Here is a 19,074-nt window from a genome sequence, read left to right as displayed (position 1 = left end):
TGTTAATTTTGATTTAGCACTGATCGCATACTCCTTTTTGTTCGAGTCTAATATTAGTTTGCAAATATAAAATTGAAAAAGTGGACTTTTTGAAAAATACAGATTTTTTTAAATATAGTGCAATAACACAAGACCTGCATTCTGAATTCCAAAGAAAATTTCAAGATTTCAAAGCTATTGAAAAACCTTTATCATTAATTAGCCAACCTTTCAATTTCGATGTGCAAGAAGCTCCTGTTGAAATTCATCTAGAACTAATTGACTTACAATCAAATAATTTACTAAAAGAAAATTTTCACTCAAACGAATTGAGTGCTTTCTATGGCGCTTTGAATAACGAACATTTCAAACATTTTTTGAACTATGTTCAAAAATACCTTGTTTTATTTGGTTCGACACATATTTGTGAAAGAACATTTTCTTTAATGGTTTCGACGAAAAAGAAATATCGATCACAAATTACTGACGAAAATCTACACTCGGTATTAAGGATTGCTACAAGTGATTTGGAACCCAATTTTGAAGAAGTAATGTCAGATGAACATTCGAGATTTCACGTTTCGCATTAACTTTAAATATTTATTTTAACGTTTGATGTTTTTCTTTTCTTTTTTGAATTCTATTTACTATTATATTTACGAAATGCAATATAAATGTTAAATTGTATGTATAACTATGTGTATAATTTGTATCGTTAAGACATAAATAAGTAACAAAATAAGATCTTTCATTGACTGGTTTATCTAATAGCTATTTATTTATAATAATATTTCTTTAAAAATTACGTGACATATTCTATTCAAATTGAAATGATACTTAGTGTTTTTGTCAAAAAAAAATGGGCAGGGAAAAAACTCCATCCAAAACATCCGCTTGTGCAAAGCATACGCGGTATAGTCCTCCGGCCCGGGAGACATTTTGAAAATTTCATTTTGGCCCGCGCTTTAAAGTATTTGCCCACCCCTGACCTAGATAGAACCTTGCATCCATCACCACACTTCTGGTCTATCATTAGCATTTGAAATATGAAGTCTTTCTCTTCAATAAGTTTCTCTGTGCTTTTTTCATCTTTTTTGCTTTGGGTTATCCTATTACAAAAATTTTGGAAAGGTGACCCGCATAACATCGCGAAAGTTGAGTGCTATTATAAAAATCTCAAAGAACAAAAAAATAAAGATTGGCTGCAATTACAACCAAAAACTCCAATGCTCAAATCAAATAAGCATTTTTGAAAATATTTTTCATGTCCGAGAATAATCTTTTTAATGTCACTCAGGATCGCACCAAAATCACCAAAGTAACAGTGACGTGGATTTGAAATTTTTGAAGATATTGAACATATCCAGTTCACCCACTTGGCCATCTCTCCCAGGATTAGCGTAGCTTTTCTCACAAAAAAGGCTTATAACAACCTTCATAATTTGGTTAATGGTTTCAAGAAAAATCGACCACTGTTAATGTGTTCCATGCAAATTCCTTGTACGCTGATGAGAACACCGTAATAGAATAGCATTTTTCTCTTAAAGCGTTACGTATCGAGAGGTGTATCTTTTTTGTGGATAAATCCACAGGGAATGTGAATTTTAACAAAGATTCCGAAAATAACCAATGGCGTTAAAATTAGGTCACAAATTTCATGAATACTTCTCGGTATCCCTTCCTCTAACTTTCCAAATTCAAATTTTTTAACGTCGGTTTTGGCAAATGGCATTCTAATTTTCAATTAAATTTGAGTAGGCAAAAATAAAATATTATATATTAATTATATTATAGATTAATATATTATATATTAATTAATATGTATTACATTTATGTATGTATATTGCAAATTTCAAACATCCCGCAATATATATTTACCTCGATATAGCAAGCATATGGTGTTGTCAGGATTGTGATATCAGAAACCGCAAAAGATGGTATTTTCGCAGTGTGCGGATCTCGGTATTGGCGTAAACATTTTCCTGCTTTTAGTTTTGAAACTCCTTTTATAAAGTTCATTTTTTTAATGCAATTTAACCACGTATTTTCATAATTTTAGCTTATTTAAAAATAAGAGGAAGGTCAAGTTTTTCTAAAGAAACACAAGAATTTGAAAAAAATCTATTTATTGTTTTCCTGGGCTGTCTGATTAATTGAACGAAAAGGAAGAGAAAATGTTAAAAAAGTTGGCTTAAATTTTAATTCTAAACTAGATTCAAATAAAAGAAAATAACTCCATTTGAAAAAGTTTTCCAGTTTGGCTTTAATTGTCATTAATGTGTTAGCTATAGGCAATGAAATTAGCTAAACTTTATATACCCATTTGATGAAAATAATTTTTCATCTAATACTTCATCTGACTTTCATATATTACTGCCAAATTTTCAGTTGGCCAACCAGTAGGTAAATAAAACTTACATGAAAGGCTTGTCGCTTGAATGCTATATCGCTTGCAGACTTAATTTCAAAGCTGGTAAGTTATTTGCTCGAATATTCCCTCAATTCCATTTATGTTGCATTTAATTTCAACTCTCTTACTCAGCGGGAAATTGCTTTCTGATATTTAGCGAGCGTTATTGCATTTGTTAATCTCTGGAGCGACATACAGAGGACAGCTTTGGCACCATTTAAGCTTTACCGTCTGTCTAACCCACATATTATTATTCATCGATTCGCTTATTTGTTATTAAGGAAATATAACAAATGCCTACATTAACGATATTGGAAAATGTCAGATATAAATACCCAGGTTATAAATATTTTCTTGTTTTTCTTTTCCTGGGTGGGAACATGGTGAATGGTATTGTCTTGGACCGGATATAGTATACGACTGTTTTAATTAATTCCGCAGACAAATTGCTGGTGGATATTAGGTTTTGTTTCGATCGGAAGGCGACAACGGCGACAACGTTAATAATTGACACTTAAACTATTAAATTGTTTTAATTAACCTTAGATCTTAATGGTTTAATAGTTATTGCATTGGACTGAAATTGTAAAATGGCGAATTCCTGATTATCGTTGCCTAACAAATAACGCTAATAATAATGACATTTTTTACACAGGGTGATTTTTCAAATGATCTTTCTTGTGACTCTATAGATCTTCATAAATCTGCAAAGATGTTCTGGGATCTCAAACTTACAGCCGGTTTGCCTTATTTGTTGACCTAACCGTAAAATTCATAATTTGGAAGTCATATTTTTTAATAAAATTACTAAGTAATTTTGTTGAGACATTTATTTGAACTCTGCTGGAAACGCGACTTTGTACAAAATGTTTCGAAAGTTTTAGCAGAAACAAAAATGTCACGAATGTCAAACTTTTAAATCTATCAGCAATATTATAGGGTCGCATCGAAACGTTAATAAACCTCCAGTTTTTACTTTTAAAATGAAATTTTATAGAAATGCTCTAATCTCGATTTTTTGTTTAAAAAGATCTCTATCATTTTGCTTTTTTCCGCTTAAAATTATTTGATATCCCTATCGGATCTCCATATCTCTCCACCCGACCTCTATATATTTCAACATATACCCTTGAATCTCCAGCAAGACAAAAGATTTCCGCAGTGATCACACTCTCGATTAGCAAATATAATTTAATTCTGACAACAATCCCACTCCAGAATTGGGAATGTTTTTATTTATATTCTGTATCTGTTTAACCAAATGCTACGTAACGAAACATGGAGGTAGGTACTAGAGACTATATTACGGTTGTTTCAAAAGACAACATTACGCTATGAAAGCAGTAACAGGTGTTCTTTATTTTTGACAAAATATTTGTTGCCGTCTAGTTAGGTTTAGATAGAGGGCAGGAAAACATTTTTGCAAGCACCCTTAGGGCGTTTCGTTTGCCAAAGGCATTAATATTTTTTATCAGTTCTAAATTAGACTTTCGCAATTTTGTATGCTTAGCTCTTTTACTGCCTTTTTAATGATTTACAATTTCAAACATCCGAAACACTAAAAAGAAAAAAATTGATTTCACTGTTTTGAAATAGTATATTATGGAACAAGTGCGGTAAACGGCATTTGACTCACGGGTGAGTTAAAAAGTTTACCGAACGTGTTGCATACTATACTTTTTCTACGACCGTTAGTTTTTGGGTACATTTTCGTAAAACAACACGAATACATTCAATGACATGACCGTCAGAATTGACAAACGTAAAAATTCAAAGCGTGGGACATATCTGCGAAAACATCCGATTGCTATCAAATCCGTGGGGTAAAATGTTCGAAGTGGCTCGGATTCGTGGGCAAGGAAACTGACGTGGTAAAGTGGTAAATCGACACAAGCGGCGTTAAAACATATAATGTGAACAAGTATTTTGAAAAACGACAATCAAACCCAATTGCTATTGACTCTTACTGACACGCTAAGGTCATAAGATTGATGCATTTCATTGAAGGCACTAAAGATTAAATCAAACCGGAAATATTAAATGTAGCGTCTTTTCTGATTCGAGTTTGTAATTTTTTTTATCATATTCTTTTATGACACCAATCTTTAATTCAATATGTTCAAGATAAATTCTGCCGTTACCTCAATTATATCCGTTTTTGTTGTAAATTTATTCACTTTTATATGATATTTAGAAACACATTATTATTTAACTATCCTTTTTTTATTTTTGCTACAGGTTACCGATCTTTAACACCCTACGATCACGCATCGATACCTTTCCCACCGAACGAGTCATCCGTGCAGGATATAAAATTGCACCGCTGAAAGCATTTCTCCAATTACGTTTTGTAGAACTTTCCGAGAGACTCGCGGAGTAATCACCAGACCGAGTACAGAAACCTGCTCGAGACTAAAAAACTTTTTTTAGAAAAGCAATCCGTCTCCGGTTCAATTTTCTTAGACGAGTCCCGCCAGTTTCTTTCCTTGGGGTATCCTTTGGGTATATGCATATATATTTTATACTACGATTCAGCCGGCAATTTCCGAACGCCGATTTATCTTATTCTTTAGAAAACTTTCGAACTTGTCTACCACATGAAAAAATTGTAAAGTTCGGCACCCTGAATATCCGGGAGTACCCAAGAATTTCCTCCGTCGAATTAATTAGTTCATTGCTTTTGTGGATATAGTTTTAAAAAAATTAGCTGAAAAACAACAATTTGCTCAACTTTAAGGATCTGTAACCGTAGTAGTTGTGGCGAGGAGAATCGAGTATTAGTATTTAGCTCACAACCACATCAAGAATTGCCGATTTAAAAAAAAAATTCAATTTCCTTCGAAGTTCTAGATGCGGGCTTAACGAATATACCAAAAAAGAGACATGAAACCAGCATCCTGCGAGGAATATGACATTATAAAGCGAACACAGATATTGCGTCCCATAATCGGATCGTGGGTCAGACAAATGACGAATAATTCAAGTTAGCTCGTATAACCGATATTCGTACAATGATACAAGATTAAAGTTCCTGACTCCGTACGTTCGATAAAACTTATTTCCAGAAACAGCAACTTAAACCCGCTCGAATGGAAAATTTTGCACGTTGCATACTACCTTTTTATTTTCTGAACCAAAAAACTGCAATCTACGAATTTCGCACTGTTTCATCCCAACTACTGCCCTAAGATTTTTTTGGCGATAAAGTAGAATATTTCCTGCTAGGTTGCCGCTTCTTAGACAAAGTATCAACATTTTTGATATTTCAAGTCGAACACTGTATGTTATTCTGCTTTCGTCCCGTCGTCACTTTTTGATTACTTTTGTTTAATATTCCCCTGTACCTATCTTTAGAGGTTTTCATATTTTTTGTCCAAAATATAAGCTCCATATTAGTTCTGTGTTTGGGAGGGAGCGGACAAACCTTGTGAACGATGAAAAAAATGCACAAAAACAATTAAATGTTCATTTTTTAAATGGCACCCCCTAGAGTGTTGATATAATTTTAAGTGTTGTTTCTATATTTAAGTAGTTATAATTCCGAAATAGCAATCCTGCCAAATACCTTTATTCTTATATATTGTTTCTATATCTATGTAGTTATAATTCCGAAATGAAATCTGCAAGCAATCTTGCAAACTACTGGGTCGGATTGTTTTGGTTAGTGGCGTTGGGGCCATCTAAGTTGTCTGTAACAGTACCATATACCATTCTTGTGGTTCATCGATTATGGGATAACATCTCTCAGAACCTGTAAAAAATATCACAAAAAATTAAAGTTGCGAAAGTTCTTAACCATCTGCCAGGATAAAATATAGGTGTATAACACAGGACAAACTTCTCTGCATGTTCTGGGTAAAATATCCTCAAAAATTCAGCTTTCAGTTCAAACGTGACACACCAGAACATATCTAAACACTAACTAGATGTAAATCCCACTTTTAACAAGGAACGGTGAACATATTCATGCTTAATAGAAGACCGTTTTGAGTTCTGTTACGGGTGAAAAGCAGTGTAGCAGAAAACAGTAGAATTAAAATTGCTATAGAAAATTTATAAATTCTGGTGTCCGATTAATGCGTTTTTTGTTTCCAATTTCAAATAGTGCATAAAGGTCATGAAAATGAGGTTACTTCTTATACATAAATAACGTGAGCGCAAAGCCATTGACTGCCGATCGAATAAAAATGTTCATTAGTCACGCCAGATTAAGATTGAAATTGCCCAATGAATATGCGTTTGTTTTTCTTTTAACAAACGATATCGGTTAATTGTACTCTTATTTTATAACTTTCGTTTATTCTAAGCGCTCGCTTTTACTGAAGTATCGCAAAGTATTTATGTACAGCTGATGTATTGATGGTAATTGCATTACCATTTGATATTTAAATAGGTGAAAGAAATTATCGTAATCGGATAGCTGTAAGATATTGGAAAGATTTTAATTGAAGTCGGTCGGTACTGATTCGCGTTGTGAAGCCTTATTGCGCGGAAATTTGAGACCATAGTGATTATATATGTATATAGTAGTCTCTATGTTTTGAGGATTTATGCAAAGCGGCATGTGCGACACTGCTTAGAATTAATTAAATTAATTTGGTTGTTAATTTGTTCTTTTCAATTCGAGTAAGTATTTCCATTAGTTTTCTTTTTATTTTAATTGTCGATTGGCAGTAATACTAGAACCAACTGAAATCAGTAATAATAGTTTTTTTAATGGGTCTTTTTACTTACGTCTTTAAAGGGTTTTCTAAACAATGCTTATTTAATCCCACAATATTTAGCCAGTCCAACTTTTATGTTTACTAGAAGTTAATAAAATTTTCTCTGTTTGCTGATATCGGAGTAATTATCTAAATATTTTGTTTAGTGTGTTGTCTACATTCTTAGCAACATTTAAAGTAATTAAAACCGATAGATAGAAAGAAGCTTAGCTTATAAATACTTGCGCAATTATTTTTAGAGCTGATTCCGTATTATCATTTTTAAAACAATCGCGAAACATCTTTCTCAAATAATGCAGCCATGAAATTTTTACTAACACTAATTTCGAGCAATATGAAATATCCATAATGTAATCGACGGTATAAATTTTTCATCACTCTTTTAATAATGCTTTTGATCTCTATGACCTGACGTATTAATAGTGCCTAGAGAAATAGTTTTATGAGAGCTCTGCAACAGTTACTATAAATACTTGGTCATATTCTTGACATTTATATTGCTTTAACGGAGGCTTTAATCATCTTATCGTTTGTAATATCCTGAAGCTAGGGTTGTTTCATGTTGTTTTGGTAAAATAGTAAGTGTAAGTGTATGGAAGGTTTTGTCCTGACTATTTATTTCATAATACAGGGTCTCTTCTTTAATCTTGCTAAGATTCGGCAGAGCTGTAATAAAATAATATGCAAAAAACAATTGCACAAAATGATAATAACAATTGTTTGTTTCATCGACCTAACTAAAGCATTTGACAAGGTCAAGCTAGGTGACGTCATCAATATACTAACGAAAAAATGAACACCAGCCAACATAGTAAAGGTAATCTGCAACCTCAACACCGACAACTCCACTCAAATTAAACCAGGAGGAATTAGAAAGGGAGACAGCCTCAGCCCACTCTTATTTAATCTTCTTATGGACAAAATCATATAAGAAGTAGCAACCTTAAATATGGGATACAGAATGAGCAACAAACGTATCAACATGGTATGCTACGCCGATGATACAGCAATTTTCGCAGAAGACGAGAATGACCTACAAGTTCTATCAAGTGTGCCGACAGCTTAATATGACCATATCGGTCGAGAAGACAAAAAGCATGACAATCACCAGGGAACCAATCAGATGCAAGCTCGTAATCGAAGATAAGCCCATAGAACAGGTAATGCAATATAAGTACCTTGGGATGAACATGTCTAGCGGCCACGACCCAACAAAAGATCTAAGGGACCAAATCAACAACGCATCAGCAACTTCAGGCTGCCTAAGAGAGATTGTCTTTGGCCAACGGATACATGCGGAAGGACAGTAAGATTAAAATATACAAAACATGCGTTAGACCAATAATGACGTACGCGATAGAAACAAGAGAAGACACGAACAAAACAAAGAGAATGGTGCGCGTAGCCGAGATGAGGGTGCTGAGATCAATAGCTGGCAAAACCAGAAGAGACCACGTAAGAAACACCGACATAGGAGAACAATGCGACGTACAGGATATTGTAAGATGGGGAAGGCAGAGGAGAAGGCAATGGTATAACCGCGTCAAGAGGATGGCGAAGATAGATTACCCCGCATAGCTCTCGAGGGAATACCAGTAGGAAGTCGTCCGCCCGGTAGACCGCCGAAGAGGTGGAGAGACTGCAGTCCACATCTCAGGACACGATAAAGACAACGGCAAGCCCGGAATTAACAGATCATTTGATCTCAACCAAGTAGAAGATAATAGAATATAATAGAAGATAATAACAATCAAGAGACAAAAATAAACAAAACAAATACTAAAGTATAAAAAGAATGAGTTAAATAGAAATAGAATGTTCTTTGATTTAATATTCTAACGGAAATTCTGTATGCGTATTTAAAATATCAGAGTATTAGTTTTATAATTGCTTACAACTACAACTAAGTAAAGCATGCAGTGTAGAATAATGTTGCAAGTAATACCAAAACATTACTCCCCATATTAACACAAACTGTAAAACTCCACCAGATATGAGTAGTTGCAAGCTAGATCTCACCACTCCAATTACACTTTTTTTATGTATGGGCTTCGATAAGAAAAATATATCATTATTATTCTTATTGTTATTATTAGTTTCTTTTTCTTTAACGTTCCTAACTCGGGGTCCTAATTTCGTAACAATTAATAAAAATAATTTACTCGCAAAACAACAGTAACTAAAAAAGAAAGGAAATAATTTGGGTCGTTGACTGACACAGAAAAGTTAAATCAATCTTTTTAATATTCCCCGTCAGAGATTTACCATTTCACTTTTAACATGCATTGATTCATTTAACCATTTCATCCAACATATGCTTCTAAACTTAATTGCCCATAAAAATCCTTTGTAGCGAATAAAAACGTCTAGTGGAAATGCAAAAGAAAGTTTTATTTGGTATCGACAACGCGTGTCATGTGTTCGACGCTGTGGCTCTTCTGTTCTTTTACCATTTAACCATGCGAGAGAAGGTTATTAAAGAAAAATATACTGCTCATTATTGGACTAGAACTGAGATATAAATTTTATACTTTATAAGTGAAAATTTAGTCAGAAATGTGCATGGGACGTATATACCTTGGCAAACAATAAATAAAGTGTACACACGCGAATTATGTAAGAGATAAGGTTATGACGTGAATATTTACATTTATTGTGCTACATTGAATAATAGCTCGAGGTAATTTATCAATTTAAACAATATAAAATCCGCAATGACATTCGACATTCATCATCATATAAAATTATTAAGGATAAAAGCTAAAATGTACACTCAGTAGAAACATTAATTAATTACCGACTAGTAATGGATCCCCTTAAATATTTATTCTTTTCATTGTTATTTAGTAAATTTCAGTTTATTTGCTCTGTACAGTTTAACTATTTTTCATTATTTCATTAAATATATTTTAAATTATATTGTTTCATTTCTTCGGGAAATTTACACACTCTTCGTGCTTTAAAACAGGATATGGGTGACCCTAATTAACTTAATAGCCAGGCAATTAGAGTTAATTGAACAATTTTTTGTGGGAAATTGCTCCAGTTGTGCTGCGAATGCTGCGAAACGTTTTGGTGATATTCGCAGACGTTTAAATATTGTAATCTTAATTTAAAATTTTGTTGGATTGCTTTAAGGTGTTTAATCCACATTTCACTCATTGGTCCAATTAAATATTATACCAGAAATACAATTTAAAGAGATTTGTCGGAATAAAATATTTGCAATTGATATTGATTTTAAAATAAAGATGACATGCCGTGTTGCAGGTAGTCTTCTTAAAAACTGTCACGTGTGCCTACTTTTATTAAAATGTAGATTATTCATATAACTACATTGTTAAACCAATCTTCCTGGACATACTCGAGGTGTGTTAAACTTCAAACGTAATCCAAAGGCGAAAACTATATCCTCAGAATCTTATTTTTGAAATTTACATTTGTCGGAACTGAAAAAATCAAATTTATACAAATATTATAACGGTATATTATAGAATTAAATATAGCAAAATTTATGATTAAATAAATTGTAAAATATTGTTTTCAGAAGGTTATGATAGCAGATGTAAAAAGCTGTAAAATTCAAATTTTCTGTATCATCCGCATGCCTCTTCCTTCTTTTTAAACATAAAATGCAAAACAATGACATTTTTTAAGTGCTTTTAAGCCTTCCATGTTAGCGCTATATGCATCTTGATTTTGCATTTTTCTTCAAAATGCTATTTTTCTTAGTTATTTATATGAAGCAGCAAAATAATTATGATCCTACAGAAAACTTCATTCGGGTACAATTAACTCAAATACGTAATAAGTCTGCTTCCAACCGTATATTCGCCACTTCATTAAAACTTCGTTGCCTAGGGCGCAACTAAAAAACGGTTTGAAATTAAGCGCCTGGTCAGTAATTTCGCTGAAAACTTGGCGCGACTCAACATCAAAGACGACTTTAATTCGTTAATTAATATACGCAGGCACGATCTCGTGTTTCTCATAGATCAAAATATCGTTTCCGTCGCTTTTTAACTATTATAACTCGGCACAAATTACCGCTAAACAAGAGAGATCATAAAAGCCCAACCTTTATCAGCATCGCTTAAACAGGATAAACCGCTACGTCAATATTTAAATTACGTGTGTCGGTTAAAAGGATCGACCTGCATTAAAAAATAATACGAGGCACAAGAAGGTGAAACGGTTCATTGAATATTAAAATATCTCAGCTGGACATAGCAATGTTTTCAACGATAAAATACATCATCGTGTTTTTTTATTACTGCCATCAAATAAGCTATTATCTTGATTCGGGTTTAAAGGCCGTCGTCGATTGGAATTACTTCCTAACGTTTCGCTAGCACGAGTGGCGAGCTTCTTCAGAGGTCCTTCCATCTCCGATGTTGGACGTAGACTGACGATTTCTCCTGCGCAGGTTGTATTTATGCCGATTGGTGGTGGGCGGGGCTTGTTCCGCTTCGGTTGGTCTCGGGATATCGATCGGTACTGCTCGGGCGTTCCTAAGGATCGGGTTCCAGATTTGGTTGAGTCTAAGGGTCTCCTCCTGGGATGGAAGGACCTCTGAAGAAGCTCGCCACTCGTGCTAGCGAAACGTTAGGAAGTAATTCCAATCGACGACGGCCTTTAAACCCGAATCAAGATAATAGCTTATCAACGGGCCGCGAAAGCCTTAACCTTTTTATTTGCCATCAAATGATATTTCTAGAAAATTACCGTTTTTAATACCTAATAATACAATAATAATTGTCGCTAATGTAACAGTTCATATTAAAAATTATATATGTAATCTAGTCAAGTCTATCTAATCAGGAGTTTTTGGTCTGCTCACAGACAGTGTCAATTTTTATCTTGGGGATAATTTATTCATCAAAAATAATAAGTAAATCAATTGAGGAAAGTTTTAAAAAAAATTGCCTTTGAAAAATTGGTAATTTTTGAAAATATCGAAATATTTTAATTGGAAAATTTTATTTCTTCTTCAATTTTCAGAAAAATCGGACAAACTTGTTTTTTCACATTTTTTAGTACACCCCAGTTTAATGGAGTAGGAATAATTACTACTTAAATGGGCTAGAACGAATACTGCAAGTTCACCTGCAGAAATAGGGGTTAGTTGATGATTATATTTTAAATTACTTATTGTGATTAAAAAAATACAGTAAAAACATATCAATAAATGAATAAATAATGTTTCTATAAGAGATGACGCGGACTTTAGTAGTGAAACTGTAGGTACGTTTTTTGTCCTATACTCGACTCACCGTTTAATTACGGCCAAAGTTAGTACATGTTTAGTCAGTCTAAAGGAGATACGATATATTAACACCGTACATTATTTCTATTGCCGGGTATTATCCAAGCAAAGCACCTCTACGCAATGTACTGCACTACTGCAAATCAATGATTAAACCCGGATAGAACCAGATGAGATAACGACAGACGCTGGAGATTTGTTTGTTTAGAAAAGAAAAAAGAAAATCAAATGACATGTTCGTAAATTGAATGTAATAAAGCATTGAGACGAGAATTTCACTATTAATTATGACGAACTTTAAAGTTAAGCAAAACCAGTGCAGCATAAATATAATTCAGCTTTACCTAGTTTCGTTATGTTTGCTAAAGAGGCAAACCACACTTTAAAGTAGTTTTAACTTAATTAACATTAATGTTAATTTCCTTTTCTTGATCGAACGAACTTGCTTAAGCAGATCAAATGAAATTTACTTTTTCTGTGTAGCTGTAATACCCAAGAGTAGTAATATTTTGCTAATCATTTATTTTTATCAATCATTGCTGTACAAATTCGACGACAAAATCTCTCGGATTGTCGGATACAAGTCAACACTTTTTCGAGGATAAATGATCACCCAAAAATGCACGTGTGGTTGGAAAGTCTGGCGGACGTTCAAATGTATACAGAACACAATACTTTTGGTTAATTATCGCATTGCTGACACCGATATTGATGATGGCACGTGGTAACGAGACAGAATTAGTGAATCTTTTTATAACGGTATCAGTAAAAGCGTAGTATGCATGCAAAATCGAAAATAAGTTGGTTGGTCTGGATATGTTTTTGAAATGATTCTTCTGGAAGAGCCATTTATTACAGCATATGGCTTTTCACATAGCTTCGGAGGTGTCCAACAATATTTTGACGATTACTAGAACTGGAAAAGGCCGATTTTGTTTATGTACGCAATTGAAATAATATTTTTTTGTTTTGTTGTTGTGTTTGTTATTATGTATAGAATACTATTGATGGATTTTTTTCTGTATTATTTATTCATTTATATCCGATTACTGCCAAGTACTGGCCGTAACATATTGTGTTTTTTGCATATTTAAATAACTAATTATTAATTAATAATTAATATTTAAATTCTGCTGAATGCTGACCGTAAAATATTAAAAACTGCTATACGTCGCACTGCACTCCAAAAATTTAATCGACATTCCGAATGTATGTTTGATGAAATCGTTTATAAACACATATAGTTCTGGTTTTAAATTCAATTCTTGATCGGTGCTTATTAGAAAACAAAACCGCGTATATAAAATAATATTGATATTGATAGAAAATATAATTAAAAGTGCATTTGTGAAGTTTCCTTTATCTGCATTATCTATCGCAGAACATTTTCTATTAATTTTTGTTCATACTATCAACCCATAAATATCAATTTAAGCTTCTTTATATGGTGTTTGACACCCGATGGTCAACATGTTAAATAGTCTGTTTGGCGAGTAAGTTAAGCTGAATCGATTCGAGGAGATCGAGTTAAACTGACAACGAGGGGGTAATGCGATTTCAAATTAAATCAGATTCATTGGCGCGGCACCGAATTCGAGTTGCGATTTGGTTCGGGCCCCGCTGTGACGTCGGGATTTAACAGCGTTTTCAAGAACTTTCCTCGAATTCGATTTTGCCCGTAGCAAGACGAATTTGCGATGCAAATATTTGAAGCAGCAATTTTCTCGTCGTCCCAACTTCTAACTTGTTATGTATTTTCGAATGCATTATGAACTTGATGAAATTTGAACAAATGATAAACGAATATGGTCTATCATACATAACCCAGAAGTCGATCATGCGCAAGTTTCATTGTTATACATTCATGTTATAATAGTAATAATAATAACGTATTTGTTTGCTTATTACTACACCTTTCCTTTCAAACAACAAAATACGTACTTCACCATGGTTTGAATTAAGATTTTCATTTTCATTAAGTACCTCTATATATAGGAAGAAAAAGAGACTTAGACCTACCTCTGTAAATAAAACTATAAGCTAAGTATGTACATTAAATATTTTAAAAATTCTAGCAGTGGTTTGGTGGTTCCTGCTTTCTGTGGTGTCTTCGATTTTTTGTTCTTTTTATTTATATTTTTTCCCTTTTTCCCTTATGTTCTTAAAAGTAACTAGGTTTTTAGTATGTTTTGTTTTGTTAATTTGTGTTATTCAGAAGGAAATGGGACAGGTCATTATATAGTTTCGCCAGTGTTGTATCTGACTTTTAGCGTTGTGTGTGTGTTTTTTTTTTTTATCGCAAGGTAGGACTTTGTACAAGAATAATTAGGTTTATAAAGTGTCACGAATATTAAGCCTCAGTTCAACGGGTGATGAGTTCCCCTATATTTTGAATGTCTTATATAAAAAAAATTATTAACATTCACAGTAAATTTCAAGCGGATGGAAGGAAATAATTTTTGTTTTCGAATAATAAACAAAGAGCTCAACGAGTTACCAAATACCAGGGTTAAAGAGAGTTGCAAAGTAATCGGAGTAGGAAAGCAATGGAAAAACCTTTACCAAGAAGTGGGCTTGAAAATCATAAGGTATCACCTTACACTAGGCAGAGGTGGAAACTGCTAATTCTGCAGCCAACTGAAAACCGTTCTTTTGTGTATGAATTCGCAATACATCCTAATGGAGAGGATGTTTTGAAATTTGGGGGACGAACCTGCAAGTTTTCGCTTGTGCTTTTATTTTTGTATTTTTTCTAATATTAAATCCACCAAGATCTTAATCATACGTACATACTTACAAACATAGATTGAATATAACTTTTTGAAATAATAATAATAATAGTGTATATGTATAAAAATTTAAAACCTTTAAAATTTGCCATTCGCCAATATTTGTTCTGATTCGAGAATAGCGCAATGGAAATAAATTTTTACCTTATTGAGAACAAATACAGCATAATTTATTTCAAATAGAATAATGTAATAAATATTTAAAAGTCGGCAGAGTAACTGGCATAGTTCCCAAGTTTCGTACCGTCTATATGGTTTCGCCGGAAAATATTAACAAAATCTGGAAGTATGATGTAAATTCTATAGTTCTATACCCATTTAAATCTTAAAGGTTCTAAACTAAAACGGCTAGGAAAAGAAAGTAAATCGTGCATGAAAATCCAAACGGCTTGTTCGTTTTTCTATCACGATCCAATTTCTAAGCCGAATAACGTTGGCATTTGGAGTTATTCCCATTGTCGCTGGATGTACATAAAATACGAATTATAGTAGGTTAGTGAGAGTTGTTTTTAAGTGATTTAAATGCTACGCGAAAGGTTATGCTCCATGGCGTTTGTTCTGAGAGATGGACTTTTCACGCAAGAAGAATTAGGTTCGCAATAATTATTGAAAGCGCACCGGACTGGCCAATTACAAGTAAATCTCTCGTTGGTTCCGTAGTCGGAGCCGACGGTCGCCTTATTATGAGGAACTTCACGGCCTGATGCCATATTATGGGAAGCAATATTAATCAATCTTGGTTTGGAAAATAGAGAAAGACGGTAGGTGAACGAGCAAAGTTCCGTCGATATGCAAAAAAAAAAAGTAATTTAATATTATCAATGCAGGGTATACAACTTTCTACCAAATTTTTGACGTAAGAATGCTTTTTAATTCTTAGTATTGTTTATTGTTGTTTGTTGGTACACTTGTAATATAAACCTTGTTAATTTATAAATTGGTACTTGGCTAAACCACTAACATTAAATTTCGACTTAAAATTATCTAGTTTTTTCGATTCTATTCCATTAAGAATTTTTCCACTATATCTTAGTTATTATACTTTTCCTTTTCTGTTTACATTTGTTTGAATAGGATGTTATTGAATTTTAAAAATGTTCATTCTTTTTAGTGGTCCCTGTATAACATTTATATAAAACCAACTAATACTTTCAGTAAAAATAGGAGCAGTGCTTAATCTACTAGAGTTGAATCAGTGATTATATGATGTAAATTATGAGATATGGTTTGATTAATTTTGTTTTTAAACCGCATACATATCTATGCTACACGCGGGCTACTTTATTGTCCACTTCTTTACAATTTCAAGAAAAAAAAAATTAAAATATATTTAGCACATTCTACGGAAAGTCTGTTCCGTATCGAGATGTAACTGATCTACTATGAAAATATAGAAAAACGATAATGATCTTAGCTACTTGGAAATCCCGAGCGGTCATCCTACATTCTCTCACGCAATTTTCCTATTTTATTCATTGTCGAACTATAAATCCTGTTAAGAAGATTATAGTAAAGTAGTAGAGTAGGTCACAGGCATTGATGTTACACGTCAACTTGTTCAGGAAGTTGTCGATGGCGATAGTGGAATGCCAATGAGCTGGACGTGCCATAAAGTCAGCCATTTCACTACGTAAGCATTAGTTAAATATTCGATTTGCTAGTCACAAGAACATGATTTTGTTATAGCATTGTTTATCGTCTCCTAATAATTCTCACTGTGTGGATTGACATTGCGTCCATAGCATCCGTTAATTTAAATAATCTTAAAGACTCGAGGCCTGCGTCCTTTTTTATGGAAATGTTATTAATTTTTAAACAAATCAAGTACCCGTCTAATTTAAATTGCGGAAATTAAAAACTCGTCGTTCGTTTTTATTAAATTTATGCAAACTACCTTGTCCGGTTTTCAGAGGAAAAGTGAGACGGGCGAAATCATTAAGTTATGCATCGCTTTAAACTGGAATTCGTCACAGTGTAATCAATATGGAATTAAACTCCCTTGACATTGTGCGCTTATAATTTTTTTTTAATCAATGATTTCATGTTTATGCTTCGTCCATTCACGCAATGTAATTGGTCTCAGGAAAAAAAGATTAGTATATGGCGATGGCTGTTTAGAAATAAAATGGCACAAAGTACAGGTTCCGGTCTGAAATTTAGGGATATGCGTGGAAGATCTTTTTTGTCTATAAAAATTGAATAGCCGCCCGCCTCAAATTTATAGTATTTATGACCCCTGTATTATGTAATAGCTATCCGATTCGAATAAATGCCAGTTTTATAATAAGCCATTAAGATATTTTATTGCCTCCTCTGACACAGAAATACGGGTAGGTTTTTTTAGTAACCAGTTACACTCATTGCGCTCATATCGTATACACTTGTTTATAAATATATTAAAATTTTAGTTATTTTAGTAAATTTTCAATACGGTTCTAAATCGCGATTTTTTTTTTGTAAGTTTAATGTGACTGTGAAAATAGGCATCAAGGCAAAAGCGAAGCTACTAAGAAGATCCTGATAATTAAAAGCCGTCGTTAATTTTTTGCACAGCCAGTTTATTTTTGGTCTCTTTATAATAGGCGTCTAATTGGATAATTAGATTTGTTCCAGAATACCATTATAATGGTCAAAACATCTTTTTTTTTAGTTTGCGAAAAATATTTTCTTAGCAACCTCCGCTTATTTAAAGCTTTTTTTTTGTATTTCCATATCTAAAAAAACTGGACAAAAAAATATATATATATATATATATATATATATATATATATATATATATATATATATATATATATATATATATATATATATATATATATATATATAATTAACAAATTTTTCAAAATAAATTGTTGTGTTTTTGTATTTCGGATTTTTCGGCTTGAAGAACCTAAACAGAGGAAGAAACTGACTGTACACCTAATTTCGATTTATATGGTTTCTATTCTATTGAATTAAAACCAAAATCTATAAGAAATCTAAAGCAGTTAACACATTTTCGTACATGCTCATGGTTCTCTCTTAAACAGTTTATGATAATGGACGGATTTGTTTTTTTCTTTATTATCTAAATAATAAAATTAATCCATATATAAAATTAAAATTGGAATTTAAAAATGAGTGAACAAATATATGTACGTGTATTTTCTCGTTTTTTTGTCTTTATACTCGCTCAGAAAAAAATGCTATGTTTTGTAAAAAAAAACCGGACAACACTATAGACTATTTGCTCTATTCCGTGTCATTGTTGAAGAATACAATTAAATTCTCTACTCATTTAAAAAACTACAATTTCTTTATGTAACTGATAGTAAATGCTAAAATTCGCTTATATCCTGTTTGCCAATATTTACAATAAGTCTTGAAAACAACCCGGGCAATTCTGTTTGTTGATCGTTCTCGGTGATATTGTGACAGTCTTATTTCATATGTCTAGTTAAGAAACGGTGAATGTGTGCATAATCATCCAATAAGGTAATTTTTTTTAAATTTTTGCACTAATCTGCCGCAGGCTGCTGTAATATTATTTATAAATCTTCTGGATTCCCCCTGCGAACTCGCTGGCGTTTCGCCATTCATCCTGTTGGCTTCTTCAGAGCTAAACTGAAAGTGTTTCAGTTTCTTCAGAGTTTAACTAAAACAGTTTCCCCGAAGCAGGGGAAATTCAGAAGATTTTGTAAATACTATTACAATACACGTGATTGATACACGTAAATGCCGAAGTACTTATGCTCATTCTCCTGGTTAACCATAAAACTCCTAATACAGCAAAAATAGCTATTGAAAATAATAATGATATTTGAATATCAAACAATACTTCAAAACATGTAAGGGGAAATTAAGACCAATAAGCTGTTTTACTTAAAATGTTCTTTCTTTTTTGGTGACAAAATATTTTTACAAATA

The 19,074-nt window shown here is 32.8% G+C and overlaps 1 protein-coding gene across 4 annotated transcripts in view; it reads left to right on the top strand.

Moving 5' to 3' along the window:
• LOC132703329 (plasma membrane ascorbate-dependent reductase CYBRD1) overlaps positions 1-19,074 on the top strand; it is an 86,378-nt gene that overhangs the window by 27,047 nt on the left and 40,257 nt on the right. The window contains exon 1 of one of the 4 annotated variants that reach the window (XM_060672512.1): positions 16,746-16,798. The exons of the other annotated variants lie outside the window; for them this stretch is intronic. Within the exon in view, the coding sequence (XP_060528495.1) occupies positions 16,755-16,798 (44 nt within the window). The 5' untranslated portion in view covers positions 16,746-16,754. Of the gene's footprint in view, positions 1-16,745; positions 16,799-19,074 lie in introns of those variants that run through there. 4 annotated transcript variants of the gene reach the window in all.

Source organism: Cylas formicarius, unplaced genomic scaffold (assembly GCF_029955315.1).
Source record: "Cylas formicarius isolate icCylForm1 unplaced genomic scaffold, icCylForm1.1 PGA_scaffold_6__28_contigs__length_40554024, whole genome shotgun sequence".
NCBI lineage: Eukaryota > Metazoa > Arthropoda > Insecta > Coleoptera > Brentidae > Cylas > Cylas formicarius.
Note: the sequence above shows the minus strand (reverse complement) of the source record. Positions and strands in the feature narration are given on the sequence as shown.